Source organism: Rhinatrema bivittatum, chromosome 2 (genome assembly GCF_901001135.1).
Source record: "Rhinatrema bivittatum chromosome 2, aRhiBiv1.1, whole genome shotgun sequence".
NCBI classification, from domain to species: domain Eukaryota; kingdom Metazoa; phylum Chordata; class Amphibia; order Gymnophiona; family Rhinatrematidae; genus Rhinatrema; species Rhinatrema bivittatum.
The window spans coordinates 57,506,260-57,525,962 of NC_042616.1; the positions used below are offsets into that span (position 1 = coordinate 57,506,260).

The 19,703-nt window shown below is 48.5% G+C and overlaps 1 protein-coding gene across 1 annotated transcript in view; it reads right to left on the minus strand.

Annotated features, from left to right (window-relative positions):
- Positions 1-6,740: 6,740 nt before the first annotated feature.
- The window catches only part of MYO1G (myosin IG), a 377,606-nt gene continuing 364,643 nt past the window's right edge, over positions 6,741-19,703 (minus strand). Inside the window, exon 22 of the mRNA XM_029588199.1 lies at positions 6,741-7,581. Within this exon, the coding sequence (XP_029444059.1) occupies positions 7,425-7,581 (157 nt within the window). The 3' untranslated portion in view covers positions 6,741-7,424. The remainder of the gene's footprint in view (positions 7,582-19,703) is intronic.

Genomic DNA, 19,703 nt, shown 5'->3' on the forward strand with positions numbered 1-19,703 from the left:
CTGCCGGGATCCATCCTATCCCACTGCCCCCAATCACTGAACACACCGTGCCAGGATCCATCCTATCCCACTGCCCCCAATCACTGAGCACACCGTGCCAGGATCCATCCTATCCCACTGCCTCCAATCACTGAGCACACCCTGCCAGGATCCATCCTAACCCACTGCCCCCAATCACTGAGCACACCCTGCCAGGATCCATCCTAACCCACTGCCCCCAATCACTGAACACACCCTGCCAGGATCCATCCTAACCCACTGCCCCCAATCACTGAACACACCCTGCCAGGATCCATCCTATCCCACTGCCTCCAATCACTGAACACACCCTGCCAGGATCCATCCTAACCCACTGCTCCCAATCACTGAACACACCGTGCCAGGATCCATCTTATCCCACTGCCTCCAATCACTGAGCACACCCTGCCAGGATCCATCCTAACCCACTGTCCCCAATCACTGAGCACACCCTGCCAGGATCCATCCTATCCCACTGCCCCCAATCACTGAGCACACCCTGCCAGGATCCATCCTAACCCATTGATTTCAATCACTGAACACACCCTGCCAGGATCCATCCTAACCCACTGCCTCCAATCACTGAGCACACCCTGCCAGGATCCATCCTAACCCACTGTCCCCAATCACTGAGCACACCCTGCCAGGATCCATCCTATCCCACTGCCCCCAATCACTGAACACACCGTGCCAGGATCCATCCTATCCCACTGCCTCCAATCACTGAGCACACCGTGCCAGGATCCATCCTATCCCACTGCCTCCAATCATTGAACACACCCTGCCAGGATCCATCCTATCCCACTGCCCCCAATCACTGAACACACCGTGCCAGGATCCATCCTATCCCACTGCCTCCAATCATTGAACACACCCTGCCAGGATCCATCCTATCCCACTGCCCCCAATCACTGAACACACCGTGCCAGGATCCATCCTATCCCACTGCCTCCAATCACTGAGCACACCCTGCCAGGATCCATCCTATCCCACTGCCTCCAATCACTGAACACACCCTGCCAGGATCCATCCTAACCCATTGATTTCAATCACTGAACACACCCTGCCAGGATCCATCCTAACCCACTGCCTCCAATCACTGAACACACCCTGCCAGGATCCATCCTATCCCACTGCCCCCAATCACTGAACACACCCTGCCGGGATCCATCCTATCCCACTGCCCCCAATCACTGAACACACCCTGCCAGGATCCATCCTAACCCATTGATTTCAATCACTGAACACACCCTGCCAGGATCCATCCTAACCCATTGATTTCAATCACTGAACACACCCTGCCAGGATCCATCCTAACCCACTGCCTCCAATCACTGAGCACACCCTGCCAGGATCCATCCTATCCCACTGCCCCCAATCACTGAACACACCCTGCCGGGATCCATCCTATCCCACTGCCCCCAATCACTGAACACACCGTGCCAGGATCCATCCTATCCCACTGCCTCCAATCACTGAGCACACCCTGCCGGGATCCATCCTAACCCACTGCCTCCAATCACTGAGCACACCCTGCCAGGATCCATCCTATCCCACTGCCCCCAATCACTGAACACACCCTGCCGGGATCCATCCTATCCCACTGCCCCCAATCACTGAACACACCGTGCCAGGATCCATCCTATCCCACTGCCCCCAATCACTGAGCACACCGTGCCAGGATCCATCCTATCCCACTGCCTCCAATCATTGAACACACCCTGCCAGGATCCATCCTAACCCATTGATTTCAATCACTGAACACACCCTGCCAGGATCCATCCTAACCCACTGCCTCCAATCACTGAACACACCCTGCCAGGATCCATCCTATCCCACTGCCCCCAATCACTGAGCACACCGTGCCAGGATCCATCCTATCCCACTGCCTCCAATCATTGAACACACCCTGCCAGGATCCATCCTAACCCATTGATTTCAATCACTGAACACACCCTGCCAGGATCCATCCTAACCCACTGCCTCCAATCACTGAACACACCCTACCAGGATCCATCCTATCCCACTGCCCCCAATCACTGAGCACACCGTGCCAGGATCCATCCTATCCCACTGCCCCCAATAACTGAGCACACCCTGCCGGGATCCATCCTATCCCACTGCCCCCAATAACTGAACACACCGTGCCAGGATCCATCCTAACCCACTGTCCCCAATCACTGAGCACACCCTGCCAGGATCCATCCTAACCCACTGCCCCCAATCACTGAGCACACCCTGCCAGGATCCATCCTAACCCACTGTCCCCAATCACTGAGCACACCCTGCCAGGATCCATCCTAACCCACTGCCCCCAATCACTGAGCACACCCTGCCGGGATCCATCCTATCCCACTGCCTCCAATCACTGAGCACACCCTGCCAGGATCCATCCTAACCCACTGCCCCCAATCACTGAGCACACCCTGCCAGGATCCATCCTAACCCACTGCCCCCAATCACTGAGCACACCCTGCCAGGATCCATCCTAACCCACTGCCCCCAATCACTGAGCACACCCTGCCGGGATCCATCCTAACCCACTGCTTCCAATCACTGAGCACACCCTGCCGGGATCCATCCTATCCCACTGCCCCCAATCACTGAGCACACCCTGCCAGGATCCATCCTAACCCACTGCCCCCAATCACTGAACACACCCTGCCAGGATCCATCCTATCCCACTGCCCCCAATCACTGAGCACACCCTGCCAGGATCCATCCTAACCCACTGCCTCCAATCACTGAGCACACCCTGCCAGGATCCATCCTATCCCACTGCCTCCAATCACTGAGCACACCCTGCCAGGATCCATCCTAACCCACTGCCCCCAATCACTGAGCACACCCTGCCAGGATCCATCCTAACCCACTGCCCCCAATCACTGAACACACCCTGCCAGGATCCATCCTAACCCACTGCCCCCAATCACTGAACACACCCTGCCAGGATCCATCCTATCCCACTGCCTCCAATCACTGAGCACACCCTGCCAGGATCCATCCTAACCCACTGTCCCCAATCACTGAGCACACCCTGCCAGGATCCATCCTATCCCACTGCCCCCAATCACTGAGCACACCCTGCCAGGATCCATCCTAACCCATTGATTTCAATCACTGAACACACCCTGCCAGGATCCATCCTAACCCACTGCCTCCAATCACTGAGCACACCCTGCCAGGATCCATCCTAACCCACTGTCCCCAATCACTGAGCACACCCTGCCAGGATCCATCCTATCCCACTGCCCCCCCCAATCACTGAACACACCGTGCCAGGATCCATCCTATCCCACTGCCTCCAATCACTGAGCACACCGTGCCAGGATCCATCCTATCCCACTGCCTCCAATCATTGAACACACCCTGCCAGGATCCATCCTATCCCACTGCCCCCAATCACTGAACACACCCTGCCAGGATCCATCCTATCCCACTGCCCCCAATCACTGAACACACCCTGCCAGGATCCATCCTATCCCACTGCCTCCAATCACTGAGCACACCCTGCCAGGATCCATCCTATCCCACTGCCTCCAATCACTGAACACACCCTGCCAGGATCCATCCTATCCCACTGCCCCCAATCACTGAACACACCCTGCCAGGATCCATCCTATCCCACTGCCCCAATCACTGAGCACACCCTGCCAGGATCCATCCTATCCCACTGCCTCCAATCACTGAACACACCCTGCCAGGATCCATCCTATCCCACTGCCTCCAATCACTGAGCACACCCTGCCAGGATCCATCCTATCCCTCTGCCTCCAATCACTGAACACACCCTGCCAGGATCCATCCTATCCCACTGCCTCCAATCACTGAGCACACCCTGCCAGGATCCATCCTATCCCACTGCCTCCAATCACTGAACACACCCTGCCAGGATCCATCCTATCCCACTGCCTCCAATCACTGAGCACACCCTGCCAGGATCCATCCTATCCCACTGCCTCCAATCACTGAACACACCCTGCCAGGATCCATCCTATCCCACTGCCTCCAATCACTGAACACACCCTGCCAGGATCCATCCTATCCCACTGCCTCCAATCACTGAACACACCCTGCCAGGATCCATCCTGTCCCACTGCCTCCAATCACTGAACACACCCTGCCAGGATCCATCCTGTCCCACTGCCTCCAATCACTGAACACACCCTGCCAGGATCCATCCTATCCCACTGCCTCCAATCACTGAACACACCCTGCCAGGATCCATCCTATCCCACTGCCTCCAATCACTGAACACACCCTGCCAGGATCCATCCTATCCCACTGCCCCCAATCACTGAACACACCCTGCCAGGATCCATCCTAACCCATTGATTTCAATCACTGAGCACACCCTGCCAGGATCCATCCTATCCCACTGCCCCCAATCACTGAACACACCCTGCCGGGATCCATCCTAACCCATTGATTTCAATCACTGAGCACACCCTGCCGGGATCCATCCTATCCCACTGCCTCCAATCACTGAACACACCCTGCCGGGATCCATCCTAACCCATTGATTTCAATCACTGAGCACACCCTGCCGGGATCCATCCTATCCCACTGCCTCCAATCACTGAACACACCCTGCCGGGATCCATCCTAACCCATTGATTTCAATCACTGAGCACACCCTGCCAGGATCCATCCTAACCCACTGCCCCCAATCACTGAACACACCCTGCCAGGATCCATCCTAACCCATTGATTTCAATCACTGAGCACACCCTGCCAGGATCCATCCTATCCCACTGCCTCCAATCACTGAACACACCCTGCCAGGATCCATCCTATCCCATTGATTTCAATCACTGAACACACCCTGCCAGGATCCATCCTATCCCATTGATTTCAATCACTGAACACACCCTGCCAGGATCCATCCTAACCCATTGATTTCAATCACTGAGCACACCCTGCCGGGATCCATCCTATCCCACTGCCTCCAATCACTGAACACACCCTGCCGGGATCCATCCTAACCCATTGATTTCAATCACTGAGCACACCCTGCCAGGATCCATCCTATCCCACTGCCTCCAATCACTGAACACACCCTGCCGGGATCCATCCTATCCCATTGATTTCAATCACTGAACACACCCTGCCAGGATCCATCCTATCCCATTGATTTCAATCACTGAGCACACCCTGCCAGGATCCATCCTATCCCACTGCCTCCAATCACTGAACACACCCTGCCAGGATCCATCCTATCCCATTGATTTCAATCACTGAACACACCCTGCCAGGATCCATCCTATCCCATTGATTTCAATCACTGAGCACACCCTGCCAGGATCCATCCTAACCCACTGCCCCCAATCACTGAGCACACCCTGCCAGGATCCATCCTAACCCATTGATTTCAATCACTGAGCACACCCTGCCAGGATCCATCCTAACCCACTGCCCCCAATCACTGAGCACACCCTGCCAGGATCCATCCTAACCCATTGATTTCAATCACTGAGCACACCCTGCCGGGATCCATCCTATCCCACTGCCCCCAATCACTGAGCACACCCTGCCAGGATCCATCCTAACCCACTGCCCCCAATCACTGAACACACCCTGCCGGGATCCATCCTATCCCACTGCCCCCAATCACTGAACACACCCTGCCGGGATCCATCCTATCCCACTGCCCCCAATCACTGAACACACCCTGCCGGGATCCATCCTATCCCACTGCCCCCAATCACTGAGCACACCCTGCCAGGATCCATCCTAACCCACTGCCCCCAATCACTGAGCACACTCTGCCAGGGCCCTTCTCCTCTCACTCATGGAGTCTGTGCTGCTGGGGTTCATCATTTTGAGTTCCACTATGAGGGCACAAGGGTCAGGTTCTGCTGGAAGTCTGCCTGCTTGGATCATGTTCAGAACCAGCACTGAAACTAACCTAAAACCAAGCTCGGGTTGGAAAATGTTCCAGACATTTTATCCTGGCTGATATTTATCTGGGTGGAGTGTCTTGTCTGACACCTGCCTGCGTCAGCACGGCTATGAGGATGTGCAATCCTTTATCCCCAGTGAGATGAGTCGTCCCCAGGGGGCAGAGAGAGGGTGGAGTGGGGAAAACAAGGTGCAGAGATTTCATTTTCAGATCAGCGCAGGTGTTTTCACAGCCATTTTTTCTGTCCAGGTTTATATTAATTCATTTAGTTATTTTATCGTTTCTGTTTACAAATCGCTCTTCCCAAAATTATGCTCAGAGCAAAGAAAGCATATGAATTGCAAGTGCACTTGGTAAGTGATTTTCCAAGCCATTCACAGGTGCAAATGGCGATTTAGGGGCATATGTCAGCTATCTGGAAAATGATCCCACCCCCCCTGCAGCTAAAAGATGTCCCAAAACATTGTCAGTGTTGGTGTGGGGGGCCTTTCTGGTGTTTGGGGGGGGGGGGGGGGGGAGGGTGCGTGGCTGGCTCAGAGGAGAAAAATTAATGTACGCAAATGGGATTTTCAAATCCGTGAGAGCACTTTTCATAGACTGCTGCAAACTTTGTACATGTGGTAAATTCCAACGTGAAAGTATCTGGACACTTTCACTTTGAAATCTGGGGCAAAGTTGGTAAAAAAGTACCTGCGCTTCTGTCCCAAAATGGAGAATTTGAAAATGGCTCTCTTAATGACTAAAACCAAAATTAAAACCAGGGCTTGTCTGTAGCAGCACCATGATAGCTCCTTCATGAACAAATGAGCAATTTCTCTCATCCCACTCCTTCCATTTTTATTTTTTTTTAAACTGTAACAAAATATTTATCATCTGAACATCAGCCCTAGAAATCTGCAGATACGCTAGGACTGGAATTGAAACGTCAATACTGAGAATTGCTTTCTTCAAGAGACCCAGGGGGGTCCCATTTCTTACCAAAGGCCAAGCCCGATGGCTCCCTGATGAAGAGCAGATTGGGGGGGGGGGGAAAAAGAAAAGGCCAGACCTGGTAGCACTTATTAACTTTACAGTTCGGAAAGTGGAAAGTAAGCGTGAGGGATGGGAGGAGCAATCCCTCTGGCTGTTCGGGAGAATAGAAACATGGAGATGTCCACTGCTGGCAAGAGAAGAGTTAGTGGGACTCATATCAAAGAAGCAGAGATATAAAATACACAGACAGCATTCTTGTGACCACCCCCCCCAGGCCATGCACGAGTTTCAGAGAGTGTAAATCAAAGAGACTTCACTGCTCCTGCAGGAGAAATTTATTCCAGACGTGCAGGCCTGTGCTACCATCCCAAAGCACGTTGCTTCTTGTTGGATAGGGGAACAGAAGGCACTGGAAGGAGGCGTGTCAAGAGAAACCAGGACCGGACCACGGTTGCACCCCGGTATGGGGTGAGGCGTGCAAAAACTACATCTCCCTTCTTCCCTCTGCAATTCCCGCCCTCCTGACCGGGTCTCATTTTCCAGGCCAGTAGAGGAGCAAGCCGCTCCGATTCTTCCGGAAGTCTGGGTGGACCTGCTCGCTCCTCGCCTCCACAGAGACCAGTCGCTTCTTCCCGCGCATGCTCAGCTGGATGCAGTCAGACACCCTCACTTGCAGCTCGCGCTTCTCCCTGAAAGAGACAAAGGACAAGGAGCCCGTCAGCAGCAGTCACTTTGCTTGGCTCTAGCTGCAGCTCCCTATTGTTTGATATCTTTCAACTACTGTTTAACCACATTGTTCTGGGGAAAGGCCAGTTCTTCGTTGGGTTTATCGCAGGGTGCCCAGCCCCTTCCTCGGGACCCCCCTCAGCCAGTTGGGTTTTCAGGATATCCCTAATGAATATGCTTGAGGATTATTTGCATACATACGAGTAGGGCATGCTAATAAATCTCATGCATATTCATTATCAAAACTCCTGAAAACCCAACTGGCTGGGGGGCGGGCGAGGAAGCCTGAGGACCGGTTTGAGGTCTCGCGCTCTACTTCCCACTGAAGAAATCCACCTCATGCAGGTCAGCCCCAAACAAGCTGATCCGGTTTCGATTTCACCCCACTGCATACATGGAGGTTGAAGTTCCCCTTTTCTTTATGCAATGGGGCAAAAAATCAGGACCAGATCAGCTTCTTCAGGTTGACTGAAATGAGCTGAAAACCCTAACATTGTAATATCTTTATTTGCAGTGGTTCTCAGCTTATTCTTTGAGGAGATGCATAATGAATATGCATGCGATGTATCTGCATACAACAGAGGCAACGTGTGCGGATCTCTGTCATTCTTTTTTATTGTGGATCTTCTGAAACCCAGACTGGCTGGGTGGTCTCCAAGGCCCGGGTAGATAACCACTGGCTTTACTGGAACAATTATCCAAAGATTCTGTATGTGACCTATTAAGACCACCACAGACCCCCAAGTGATCCATTTCAAGGAGGGAGATTTTAGATCAGTCCACGATTTCTAACAGCCCCCATCCTGATGTATTCTGATACCTGCAGCACTGATGTCAGAGAGTAGATGCAGGGACTACAAACACCACAATGCATTAGGATGCAAGTTCAAAACCCCCTCCTTAGGTTAAGGTCACTTTGTACCTTATAGAAACATAGAAGATGGTGATAGAAAAAGAATATACAGCCCGTCCACATCTCTTTCTTAGCTTTATGATCCCTTCCATTCCCACAGAACACGATCACAACGCACAAGGGTAAGCAAATCTTTTGAGCCGTGGTCCCCCTTCCATTCATGCAATTAGTTGAGGCCCCCACAAGATGGGTTACTTCATATACAAAAAACAACCCAAACACAATCTTGATTCCAGCGACCTCTAAAGTCAATACATCAAAATAAAGAAGGTGGTCAACTGGTCATCTAAAAACTCTTCTTTTTCTTATTTTTGTACTAAGTGCAATCTCTGTAGGAACGACACTCCAACAGCTTCTAAGAAACCAAAAAGCTGTTATCTGTTTTTAAATCCACTTTATTTTATTTATAGCTTAATCGATCAGAATTGTTCATTTGTAACTAAATCTTCGTGAAAAACAAGTGTTATGAAGACCTTGTGAGAGGTGTAGGACCTATCCTCTGCAGATGAAAGGAGCAGATCTATTTATTTATTTATTTTTGGTTTTTTATATACCGATCTTCTTACATTGTATACAAATCAAATCGGTTTACAGAGAACAAATTAAAACTTGCTTGGTAGCATTACATAAAACAGAGGAACTATTAAATAACAAATAAGAATAAGAGAACATATAAGAACAATAAATACCATGGAATTTGAAGATATTCCTAAATTATACAGATGCCTGGCAAGAGGCTGATGAAGTAACCTTAAATAGTTAACTTACATGTGGATGAATCAAAGTAAATTGTGCTGGGTGCAGGGACGATAGGCAAAGGGAGAACAAGGGGGAAGGAGGGAGGAGAGGGATAAACAGGGGGTCTAGAAAAGAAGGAGGGTTTAATGGGGAGGGAAAGGGGGTGGAGTTTATTGGGGAGGGAAGTTTAAAGCTTTAAGAGGGTGGAGTTTAATGGGGGGGGAGGGGGGGAGTTTGGAGATTGCATTGTTAAAGGTTTTGTCTGTCTTGGGATTTTGGAGATTCGACCCCCTGAAGCAGATTGTTTTTCGAAACATGGATCCATGTCGGGGTTTGTGACCTTCATGTCGTGACAAGATAAGAACTTTGTAATGGGAAGCAGCCCATACGGTTTTGAGAGTGACTAGTAACGCTCGTGCCTTTGGGGATTTTAATTCAGCTTTTTCACGAAGATTTAGTTACAAATGAACAATTCTGATCGATTAAGCTATAAATAAAATAAAGTAAAGTGGATATAAAAACAGATAACAGCATTTGTGTTTCTTAGAAGCTGTTGGGAGTGTCGGTCCTACACAGATTGCACTTAGTACAAAAATAAGAAAAAGAAAAAAAGAAATAGAAGAGCGGCAGTATACTTTGTTGCGCTGGTTCATATGGATTAAGATAAATGGTTCCATACCTTTAAGAGGAATTTACTTAAAAAAACAAATGGTTTTCGATAAGTTAAAATATTTTTTACTACTCTTTATTTTGCTGTACTGACACACACAAGAACAACTGTATAATATTAATACAATACAAAGACAGTTAAGCTCCTGATGCAGCCGATTAGGCGAAACTCGGCCAGAGTCGGGCAACTCATTTAATAATACTAACAAAGGAACTTCTTTCCATGATACACTGTCTTGTTTTTGTTTTGTTTGCCTTGGCTACGCTTGACCGTCTTGTTTTGTTTTATTCTTCTCCCTATACATCCAAGCATCCTTCTGGCTCTTGCCATCGAGTTATCTGACTACCTTAAAATCATCCCCAGGTCATGCTCCTCTTTTGTGCACAGAATTTCACTTCTTCTACTGTATTTAATTTATTTAAAATATTTATAATCCACCTATCTACCAATCTGACCCCTAGATTCATCATAATATACGCGCGTAACCCTTTAAAACCTACCCCTGCCCGCGCCGAGCCTATTTTGCATAGGCTCGGCGGTGCACGCATGTCCTGGGGCTTTGAAAAGGGGGCGGTCCGGGGGTGGTCCAGAGTCTTCCGACACAGCGGCTGTGCTGGGGGTTGGCGCGCCAGCAGCCGGCCGGCGCACGCAAGTTACACTTGCCAGAGGCAGGCGTAACTCCTGCAATAAAGCTAGGTGGGGGGATTTAGATAGGGCAGGGTGGGGGGATTTAGATAGGGGAAGGGAGGGGGGAGCGAAAGGAAAGTTCCTTCCGAGGCCGCTCCAATTTTGGAGCGGCCTCAGAGGGAACGGGGAAAGCCATCGGGCCTCCCCTAGGGCTCGGCGCGCGCAAGGTGCACAAGTGTGCACCCCCTTGAGCGCGCCTCGCCTGGATTTTATAACATGCGCCCGGCGGCGCACGCATGTTATAAAATCGGATGTACACTTGTGCGCGCCGGGTAGCTCGCACAAATGTACCCCGCATGCGTATGATTAAAAATCTGCCCCTAAGGGGTAGATTTTAAAAGCAGCAAGCGCGGCGGACATGTGCGCGCGCACATGTACGCTCGATTTTATAACTTGCGTGAGCAGGCGCACGCAAGTTATAAAATCCGGAATTGGCGCATGCAAGGGGGTGCACGCCGAGCCGCCCTGCCTTCCCCCATTCCCTGCCCCCTAGCCTGACCTTCCCACACCTTCCTCTAACCTTTCCCCCCCTAGCCCTACTCTAACCCCCCTGATCTTTATTTTACCTTTTGCCCATGCCTCTGGGCAGGTGCAAGTTGCGTGCGCCGGCCAACTGCTGGCGTGCGATCCCCGGCACAGCGGCTAATATGGCTGCTGTGCCGGGAGCCTGTCCCCACCCCTGCCCCTTTAGTAAATCCCCAGGACTTACATGCATGCCGGGGCTTTATGTGCGTCGCCGGGCCTTTGTAAAATAGGCCCGGCGCAAGTAACCTTTTTAAAATCCGGCCCCTAAGCGTGGAGTAAGGTAACTCCCACGTATGAGGCGTTTCAGTAAACTAAACCTGGTGTTACCAACACACGCTTTACAGTTTTCAAACCTTGTTCTGACAAAAAAAGATTTTAAGTGAAGAAGCATGCACAGTTTCTTTAAACTGTGCATGCTTCTTCACTTAAAATCTTTTTTAAGTAAAACAGATCGTACAACATTTCGAATTTGGGTTCAAAAAGTTAAGAGTTGTATCAAGTGTAAAACCCAAAGTGTGCTCTTGCTTAGATACAACAATCTTCATATCATTGAAGATTAGATATTCCAGAATCTCCTTTGAAGGAATACGAGCCTGATACAGCCAGGCAATCCCTTATCTTGGATAAAGATCCTGAGATGTCAGAAGACACCCACACAAAAAACTAAATATCATCAGCGTAGATTCTGTATCCAGCTTCTAAATTAGCAGCAGGCAAATGGGAAATACGATGGTTTTAAAAGCAGCTTCATTTATTGACAAACAAGGTCTCCTTGATGACTTTCAGTCTGAGCAGCCCACAGCACTGAAACTTTGTTGTTATCTACAGTTGAGGTATTTTGTAGAGGCTTTGACAGTGGTAAATCCTATCAGTTTAGTTTTAGTAGACATTTCCTCAGCCTTAACCACCCAATTTTAATCCAGCAGGCTTAAAAAGCGTAGGTATCTCTTCATAGGTACTCCAATAGTTTGACTTTTTTTTTTTTTTTTTTATCTAATTGATCTCAGAGTGTAGTCATGGATAGCTCATGTTCATCAGTTCTGCAAGCATCAGCTCCCTCTGCAACCCTATTTAATATTTACTTTTCAATTACCTTAGCTAACAAAAGCAAGGAGGAAATAGGATGATAATTATTAAAACTGGAAGAATCACCAGTTGCCTATTTGTTTTTTAAATTGGATGAGCAGATGCTTCCTTAAGAGCCTCCGAAAGATGGCCAGACTTTAAAGAAAGATGAACAATCAAAGCTAAAAATTCACTATCATCATCCCTTAAGACTTTCATTACAGTGGTGGAGCAAGAAGGTAAAGGGCAAAATACATTGTTTTAAAGAGGATGCAATTTGAGAGATTTCCCATTGTTGAGACTTCATCAAAAACATCCCACTTCCTTGACTCATCAATTACTACCTCTTCTAATCCTTTAAGATCATCATCGAATTGTGAAGAAAGATGAAGTGCCTTCTCATAGAAAAACATAGCTATTGATTTACAATGGTCAGAATCAATAACAGATTGTGAATCAGAGAGATTGGCAGACAAGGAGTGAATGATATAAAATAAATCCTCTGCTCTTTTAGCAGCCTCTTTAATGTGCACAGAATAATAGTACTCTTTCTTAAGATGGTCGGCGAAAGTCCTATATTCTCAAGAAGCATGAAAATAATGATCAGACTCATCAGCGCAGTGAGTTTTTCGCCAATGACATTCAAGCATCTTAGTTTCCATTTTGCATTGGCCAAATCGTTTAAGAATCAAAAAGCTTTACATGTCCTCTACATAAGTTTACATTTATAAGGGACCAAGACATCTAATGCCAGCCAGATACAGCTGAATCAACATTACTGGGGTTCTAGTCTTTAAGTTTTGGTAACCAATGTGTATATAACCTGTCAATATCAATAGGACCTTGCTTCAAATGAACATCCTTTTTATGTAATTTCAATGGAAAATCAGCAGATACATTGGAAATAAAAACTGCAAATCTAATTAAATGACAGTCTGACCATAATATCTGATTGGCAGAGAATTTAACAGAAGAATTTAAAAGTCAAGCATGTCTTTTAAAAAAAAAACACAAGGTCAAGTGTATGGCTTAATTTGGGTCTTGGCTGATCAATTAATTGAGTCCAACTACATCAAACATAATTCTGAGATCATTTTGGATACTATCAGATAAGGGGACTGCATCCACATGCAGATTAAAGTCTCCCAAAATCATGAAATTCTCACAATTAGCTTTAAAAGAAAATAGCACATAAAAAAAAGTTAGTTGGAGACATGCTTACAAAGCCGGGGGAACTATAAACTAGTCATATACCCTATGAGGCAGAGGAAACAATTAATAGTTCTAAACTTGAGAATTTTTCAACTTCAACTCGAGCTAAAGTTAAAGAGGATTTAGCTATAATAAAGAGACCACCCCCTCTATGGCCAATTCAGAAATCTGGAAATAAGCTATAAGATGGCAGAACTAGCTGATTCAACAAAATGGTGTCAGTTTGCTGAAGCCAGATTTCAGCAATGCATAATAAGTCAAGATCTGATCTTTCGGTAAATCAGCGATAGCCAGTAGGTTTTTCCAAATTGATTAGGCATTAATTAATAATACATTAATAAACAGAGCAGATGGGACGATTTCCACAGAACTTACAGGAATAGCCATTAGGAATCTTGGGTGAAAAACATGAAAGGCAGTGGCTCTTATAAGGAGTAACTCCATATCGCCCTTCTCCAGTAATCACTGGAATTATCATAAAATAAAATAAAGGCAGAGCACAATGCAATAAGAAACAAAAAATCTCTAGGCACATAACATGCACGAAGGAGCGCACAAAGAAGTAACTCATTTGTTGCACTCCTTTGTTCACATGACTGAGGTGTGTGTTGCTACAGTGCGTAGCGCTGTTTTGGTTGAGTGTGTTTTGGTGGATCCTTGGGTGCTGTGGGAGATGACCATGCCACGGGGAGGAGCCCCGTGAGGAGCCACAGCACTGGGCTAGACTCGTAATCCACAAAACACAGTTAGTTCTTTTATTAAACAGCTTGAAGAGAGCCACCAGAGGTGGCAGTAGTGAGGCAGTCTGTTAGTTGCAGTCTCAGGGACCTCGGCAGAGGGAGTCCTTCTCTCCTAGATGACGTCAGGAGGTTCCGCAGCAGGTTTCCCAGCAAGGTAGTACTGTGGATGAGATAGACAGAGTTAGAGTACTCACTAGGTGTTTGCTGTTGGTATGCGATTCCACCAGGTATGTTGAAGAAGGTATAGGCACCGAGGCAGGGAGAGCAGGTCCTCGAGGAGCGAGTGCCTGTTCCCTGTAAGGCACCTGAAATAAAGCAGAGGGCCCCCGAGGAGCGGGTACCCAGGTTAGCAGTTACCCCAAAGGGCAGCGAGAGAGTTTCCAGCGGCAGCACGGAAGCGGCAGAGTAGCGTAGACAAGAATGAATTTGAGTCCTTGCTAACTCAATGAGCTACCAAAGTAGTGAAGGTAATATACCCGGATGGCATGACGTCAGCATGAGGGAACGCCCTCGAGGTCGCGCCAAGGGTGGCATAAAGACATGGGGTGCACGCACACGCACACCCTAGTAGGTACCTGGGAGGAGCAGTGGCGGGAGGCTGCACCATAGCCGTTCTGGGGACACCGGAGAGGTTGGCTTGTAGACGCTGCGGTAGCCATCTTTCCTAGGTAAGTGAGAGGAGCTGTGAATAAGGTGAGGCAAACGGGGAGAAGCCATCTAGCACCGGCAGACACAACAAGTGCCTCCAGCATCAGACCTTGATGTTTAAATTAGGCGTCCCATGACATCATCAAGGGAGCAGGGCTAAGTGGCATAGAGGCAGAAAATGCTCCGGAAGTTAGACAAGCTGAATGGGCAGCAGGCAAGATGGAGCAGGAAGACTTCCAGGCTCTAAATAAGGTGGTAAGAAGGGTGTAACCACTCCCTTGGACTTTTGCAACCCAAATGCATAACTCTGAATTTGTTAGCATTAAATTTTAGCTGCCAGACTCTAGACCAGACCATTCCTCAAGCTTCACAATATCCCTCCTCAAATCTTCTACACCTTCCAAGGTATCTACCCTATTGCAAATGTTGGTATCATCTGCAAAAAAGGCAAAACTTTCCCAAAGGCCTTCTGCAATATTGTTTACAAAAATGTTAAACAGAACCGGACTGAGGTCCGATCCCTGTGGCACACCATTGGTAATGCTTCTTTCTATGGAATTAACTCTGTTTACTACTACCCATTGTCGCCTCCCATCTAACCAGTTTCTAGCCCAGTAAGTGTAATCCATAGAGGTTGTTTCAGGATATGCACCCTCAAACATGTCACCACCCAGAAGAAACTTTCCTACTTGCTTTTTGGCATCTTTGCTCCTTAAGCAGAAAAAGAGTAGCATGGCTGCTGAGGGCATGTGACGTTCTGCTAAGGATGACACGCAGCAAGGAAAGGATATTCTGTCATTATTTTTTTCTTAGTTATAATTCTCCATTTTCCGTATCTTGCTGCTGTCAGACGGCCTGGTGGTTGTCCAGGGAGCAGCCCTGGGTGTGGCTGTGGCAGGGCTGAACCAATCCAGCTCTTGTGAATGTTATCTAGTAAGTGGCCAGAGAGCTGCATCCCATCTCCTTTGTTCACAGGATGCTGCTGTCATGATTGGCATGTGCACAGGAGAGGATATGGGAGAAAACAAGGAAAACATTAGAGGCCATGCATGATGGGTCTTCGATAAGAGACAGTAGGAAAGGAGCAGGGAGAGGGGCCATGCATAATGGCTCCTTGATGAGAGCTAGATAGGAAGGCGTAAGGAGAAAGGCCTTGCTGGGGGAAGATAAACAGAAAAAAAACCTGGTAGCTGTGCATGAATGTGTCTGGGTTGCCATCTTTTCCCCCTTTCTTGGCTCTTCGGAGCTTTCCGTGTAGGCTGTTGAGTATTTCCCCTCTGCTCAGCTTCTTAAAGTCTGTAAACTGAGCTGACATCACATGGGAACATGTCAAAGCAGCCATACAGGTGGTTTGGGAGTTTGTTGTGGTGCAATCATATAAACAATCAAAGAAAAATTCATTTAGATTAGCCAGGGAGAGGAGGAGCGGAGTGCTCATCGGCTGGGTCAGTAGACAATACCCAGGGCAAAATGAGTTTGGAGCAGATGCAAAAAATAATTCTATATTTATCAATAAAAATATTCTCAGATTTCCATTGGGAAAAACGATGGAGCAAGGTGTGCACTGAAGCAAAACTTTGGTCCGCCTGTTTCACTTTTGATGATGTTGTGAGAATGTTGAGATTACTTACCTGATAATCTCCTTTTCCTTAGTGTAGACAGATGGACTCAGAACGAATGGGATAGTATCCGCGTGCTAGCAGTTGGAGACGGATCTGACGTCAGCACGGGGTGTATATATCCCCACAGGAAGCGTAGCAACTCAGTAATCTTCCTTGCAAAAGCTGTTATGGATGTGTGTACTGACGCTCAGTGAAAAGTGAAACAGGATTCCCCTGACCGATTGATAGTAGCTGGAGACCGCCAGCATTCCCAACCGGAAGGCGTTAACACCTGGTATAGTGTACGCTCTTATGTAAGCAAAGACATGGCTTACCTTGAATTGGTGAAACCCATGTACACAGGCAGCTGGGTGGGATGCTGAGTCCATCTGTCTACACTAAGGAAAAGGAGATTATCAGGTAAGTAATCTCAACATTTCCTGGCGTGTAGCCAGATGGACTCAGAACGAATGGGATGTACAAAAGCTTTACTCCCAGCCTGGGCGGGAGGCTGCCTGAGGCCCATGTAGTACCGCCCTCGCAAATGGACATCCAGACGGTAAAACCTGGAGAAGGTATGGAGGGAGGACCATGTCGCCGCTTTACATATTTCTGCAGGCGACAGCATCCTGGATTCCGCCCAGGATGCCGCTTGTGCTCTGGTAGAATGAGCCTTGACTTGTAGAGGCGGAGACTTCCCGGCCTCTACGTAAGCCGCTCTGATAACTTCTTTAATCCAGCGGGCGATGGTGGGCCGCGAGGCCGCTTCCCCTTGCTTCCTCCTACTGTGCAGGACGAACAGATGGTCCGTCTTTCGTAGTTCTTGTGTCACTTCCAGATATCTGGGCAGCAATCTGCCAATGTCGAGATGGCATAATAAACGCCCTTCTTCAGATTTTTTCAAACCCGCCGTGGTAGGCAAGGATATGGTTTGGTTAAGATGAAACTGTGAAACCACTTTAGGTAGAAAGGAGGGAACCGTACGAAGATGGATAGCCTCTGGGGTGATTCTGAGAAAGGGATCACGGCAGGACAGTGCTTGTAGCTCTGAGATGCGGCGTGCCGAACATACCGCCAATAGGAACACCATCTTCAAGGTTAGAGAACGGAGAGACAGTCCCCGAAGGGGTCTGAAAGTGGATCCCGCGAGGAAATCCAAAACAAGATTGAGGTTCCATAAGGGCACAGGCCACTTTAGTGGCGGACGAATATGCTTGACTCCTTGCAGGAAGCGAGAAACATCTGGATGGTCTTGCCATCCCTCCTGGGACCATAGCAAGACAGCGCAGCCACCTGAACTTTGATGGAGCTGAGGGAGAGACCCTTCTGAAGTCCATCCTGCAGGAAATCCAACACAATAGGGATTGTGGTCGCATGTGGATTGGTGCCGTGAGTGTCGCACCATGCTTCAAATACTCTCCAGATCCTTACATAGGTGAGGGACGTGGAAAACTTACGAGCTCGGAGGAGTGTATCTATCACGGGCTCCGAGTAACCTCTTTTCTTCAGTCTAGCCCCCCTGCCGTGATTCGGCCACCGGACCGAGGACTTACACCTCTGGGGGATCACGGAAATCACCCCGGGAAACTCTACTGGGGGAGGGACCTTAGGGTATCACCGCAGGAGTGCGGGGCTCGATGTTGTAAAAGTTTCAGTAAGTAGAAAAAGAAAAGAACAAGTAGATTTGGAAAACACGCTCAGCAAGCGTGCAGGCTCTCCAAACTGCTTTGGAGACGGAAATTACTGAGTTGCTAAGCTTCCTGTGGGGATATATATACCCCGTGCTGACGTCAGATCCGTCTCCAACTGCTAGCACGCGGATACTATCCCATTCGTTCTGAGTCCATCTGGCTACACGCCAGGAAATGTTAATTTCAGTAGATTATCATAGTTCCAGCTAACTGCTACTGAAATAGCTTCGGTAGCCAAATGTACTTTGTCAAACTGGCACCTGCTGTGTAAGCCCACACAGCCCTCCGGGCTCCTCCTTGGCATTCACAGGCCAGCCAGCGTGGATTGCCTAGAGCAGTCACGCTCACCGCATTGAAAGAGTGATCCTCTGCAGCTGGGCTCACCGAGCTCCCTCCTCTGTGCTTTCTCGAACCACCGCTTGACCACTAATGCCGTACACCCCCCACCCGCTTCCATCTCTGCACAAAACTCCAAGCCACGGCTGAGCTTTTCTGCACACGTGCTGCAGAGTTTGGAATATGACCTTTGATCTAGACTTGACCCCTGGGTCCTAAGTGCTTTCAGAGTAGGTAATTGATTTCGGTAACTGCCATCTGTGCCTGGCTTCTGGGGGAGTGACATTTGAGAAGTAGCTTCTGTCTTACGATGTCAACCCTAAAGGGTCATGAAAGGAACAAGAGCGATGAAGACAAAGGCGGAGGGGAAATCGTATAAAAACCGCATCAGTGCTGGCTGGCGATGACTTTCTGTTCTGCAGATCGTTGAGGAAGACAAGTTTGCAGCAACTTTCCTCTCTCATTTGCGAACAAGGAGTCTCCAATTCCAGTGGACATCTTTAGAATTCATTCTTCCAGGGGAAAGCAAATTGTAGGGGGGAGAGTCCAATTGGATTTGGTGGATACTCTGGGGCGGCTGCATGGCACCAAGCTGGGTTCGCCAGCTGTGGACTGAAGTGTGTTTCCTGCTCTGTGAAAGCTGAGAGAAACATGCGATCATTCTGCAGGGGAAAGGACACTGGTGCATTTGTATTTAAGAAAAATTAAACAGTGATAGAGAGTATCCAAATCTGTCCTCCTTTGATGTTTGGCTATTGTACTTAAACCATTATACTGCTTTAATTTTAATTAATTGACCAACAAATTCAGGTTAAGAAAATGCCTTGCTTTCAAACATTCTGGAGGCACAGGGAGGTTAAACTGACATGCTCAAGGTCACCAAAGAGAGCCAGACGCAGAGGGCACCCTTGAATTCATGATCTAGAATGTCTCCTGACTCAGCCTAGCGTTCTCCACTAGAATCCTCCTCTCCTTTTCTATAGTGTATAGATACCCAGGGACCGATGCAATAAAGTACACCTAGCCTAGCCCACAGGTTTACATGCGGTTGCATTGCGTTTTGGATGCGCTAGACTAGCACCTAATGCAATAAGGAGATTAGCATGTCCAAAACACTCGCCCAAACAAATGCATAGCCGATAGCCTCATCTACATGGAATTTACATTTGATGGCTGCTATTAGCTATTAACCCCGATGAAGGAAATTGCTGGGCACCCAACGCACACTTTTTAATGCGTTAAATTTAACTCCAGCCCCG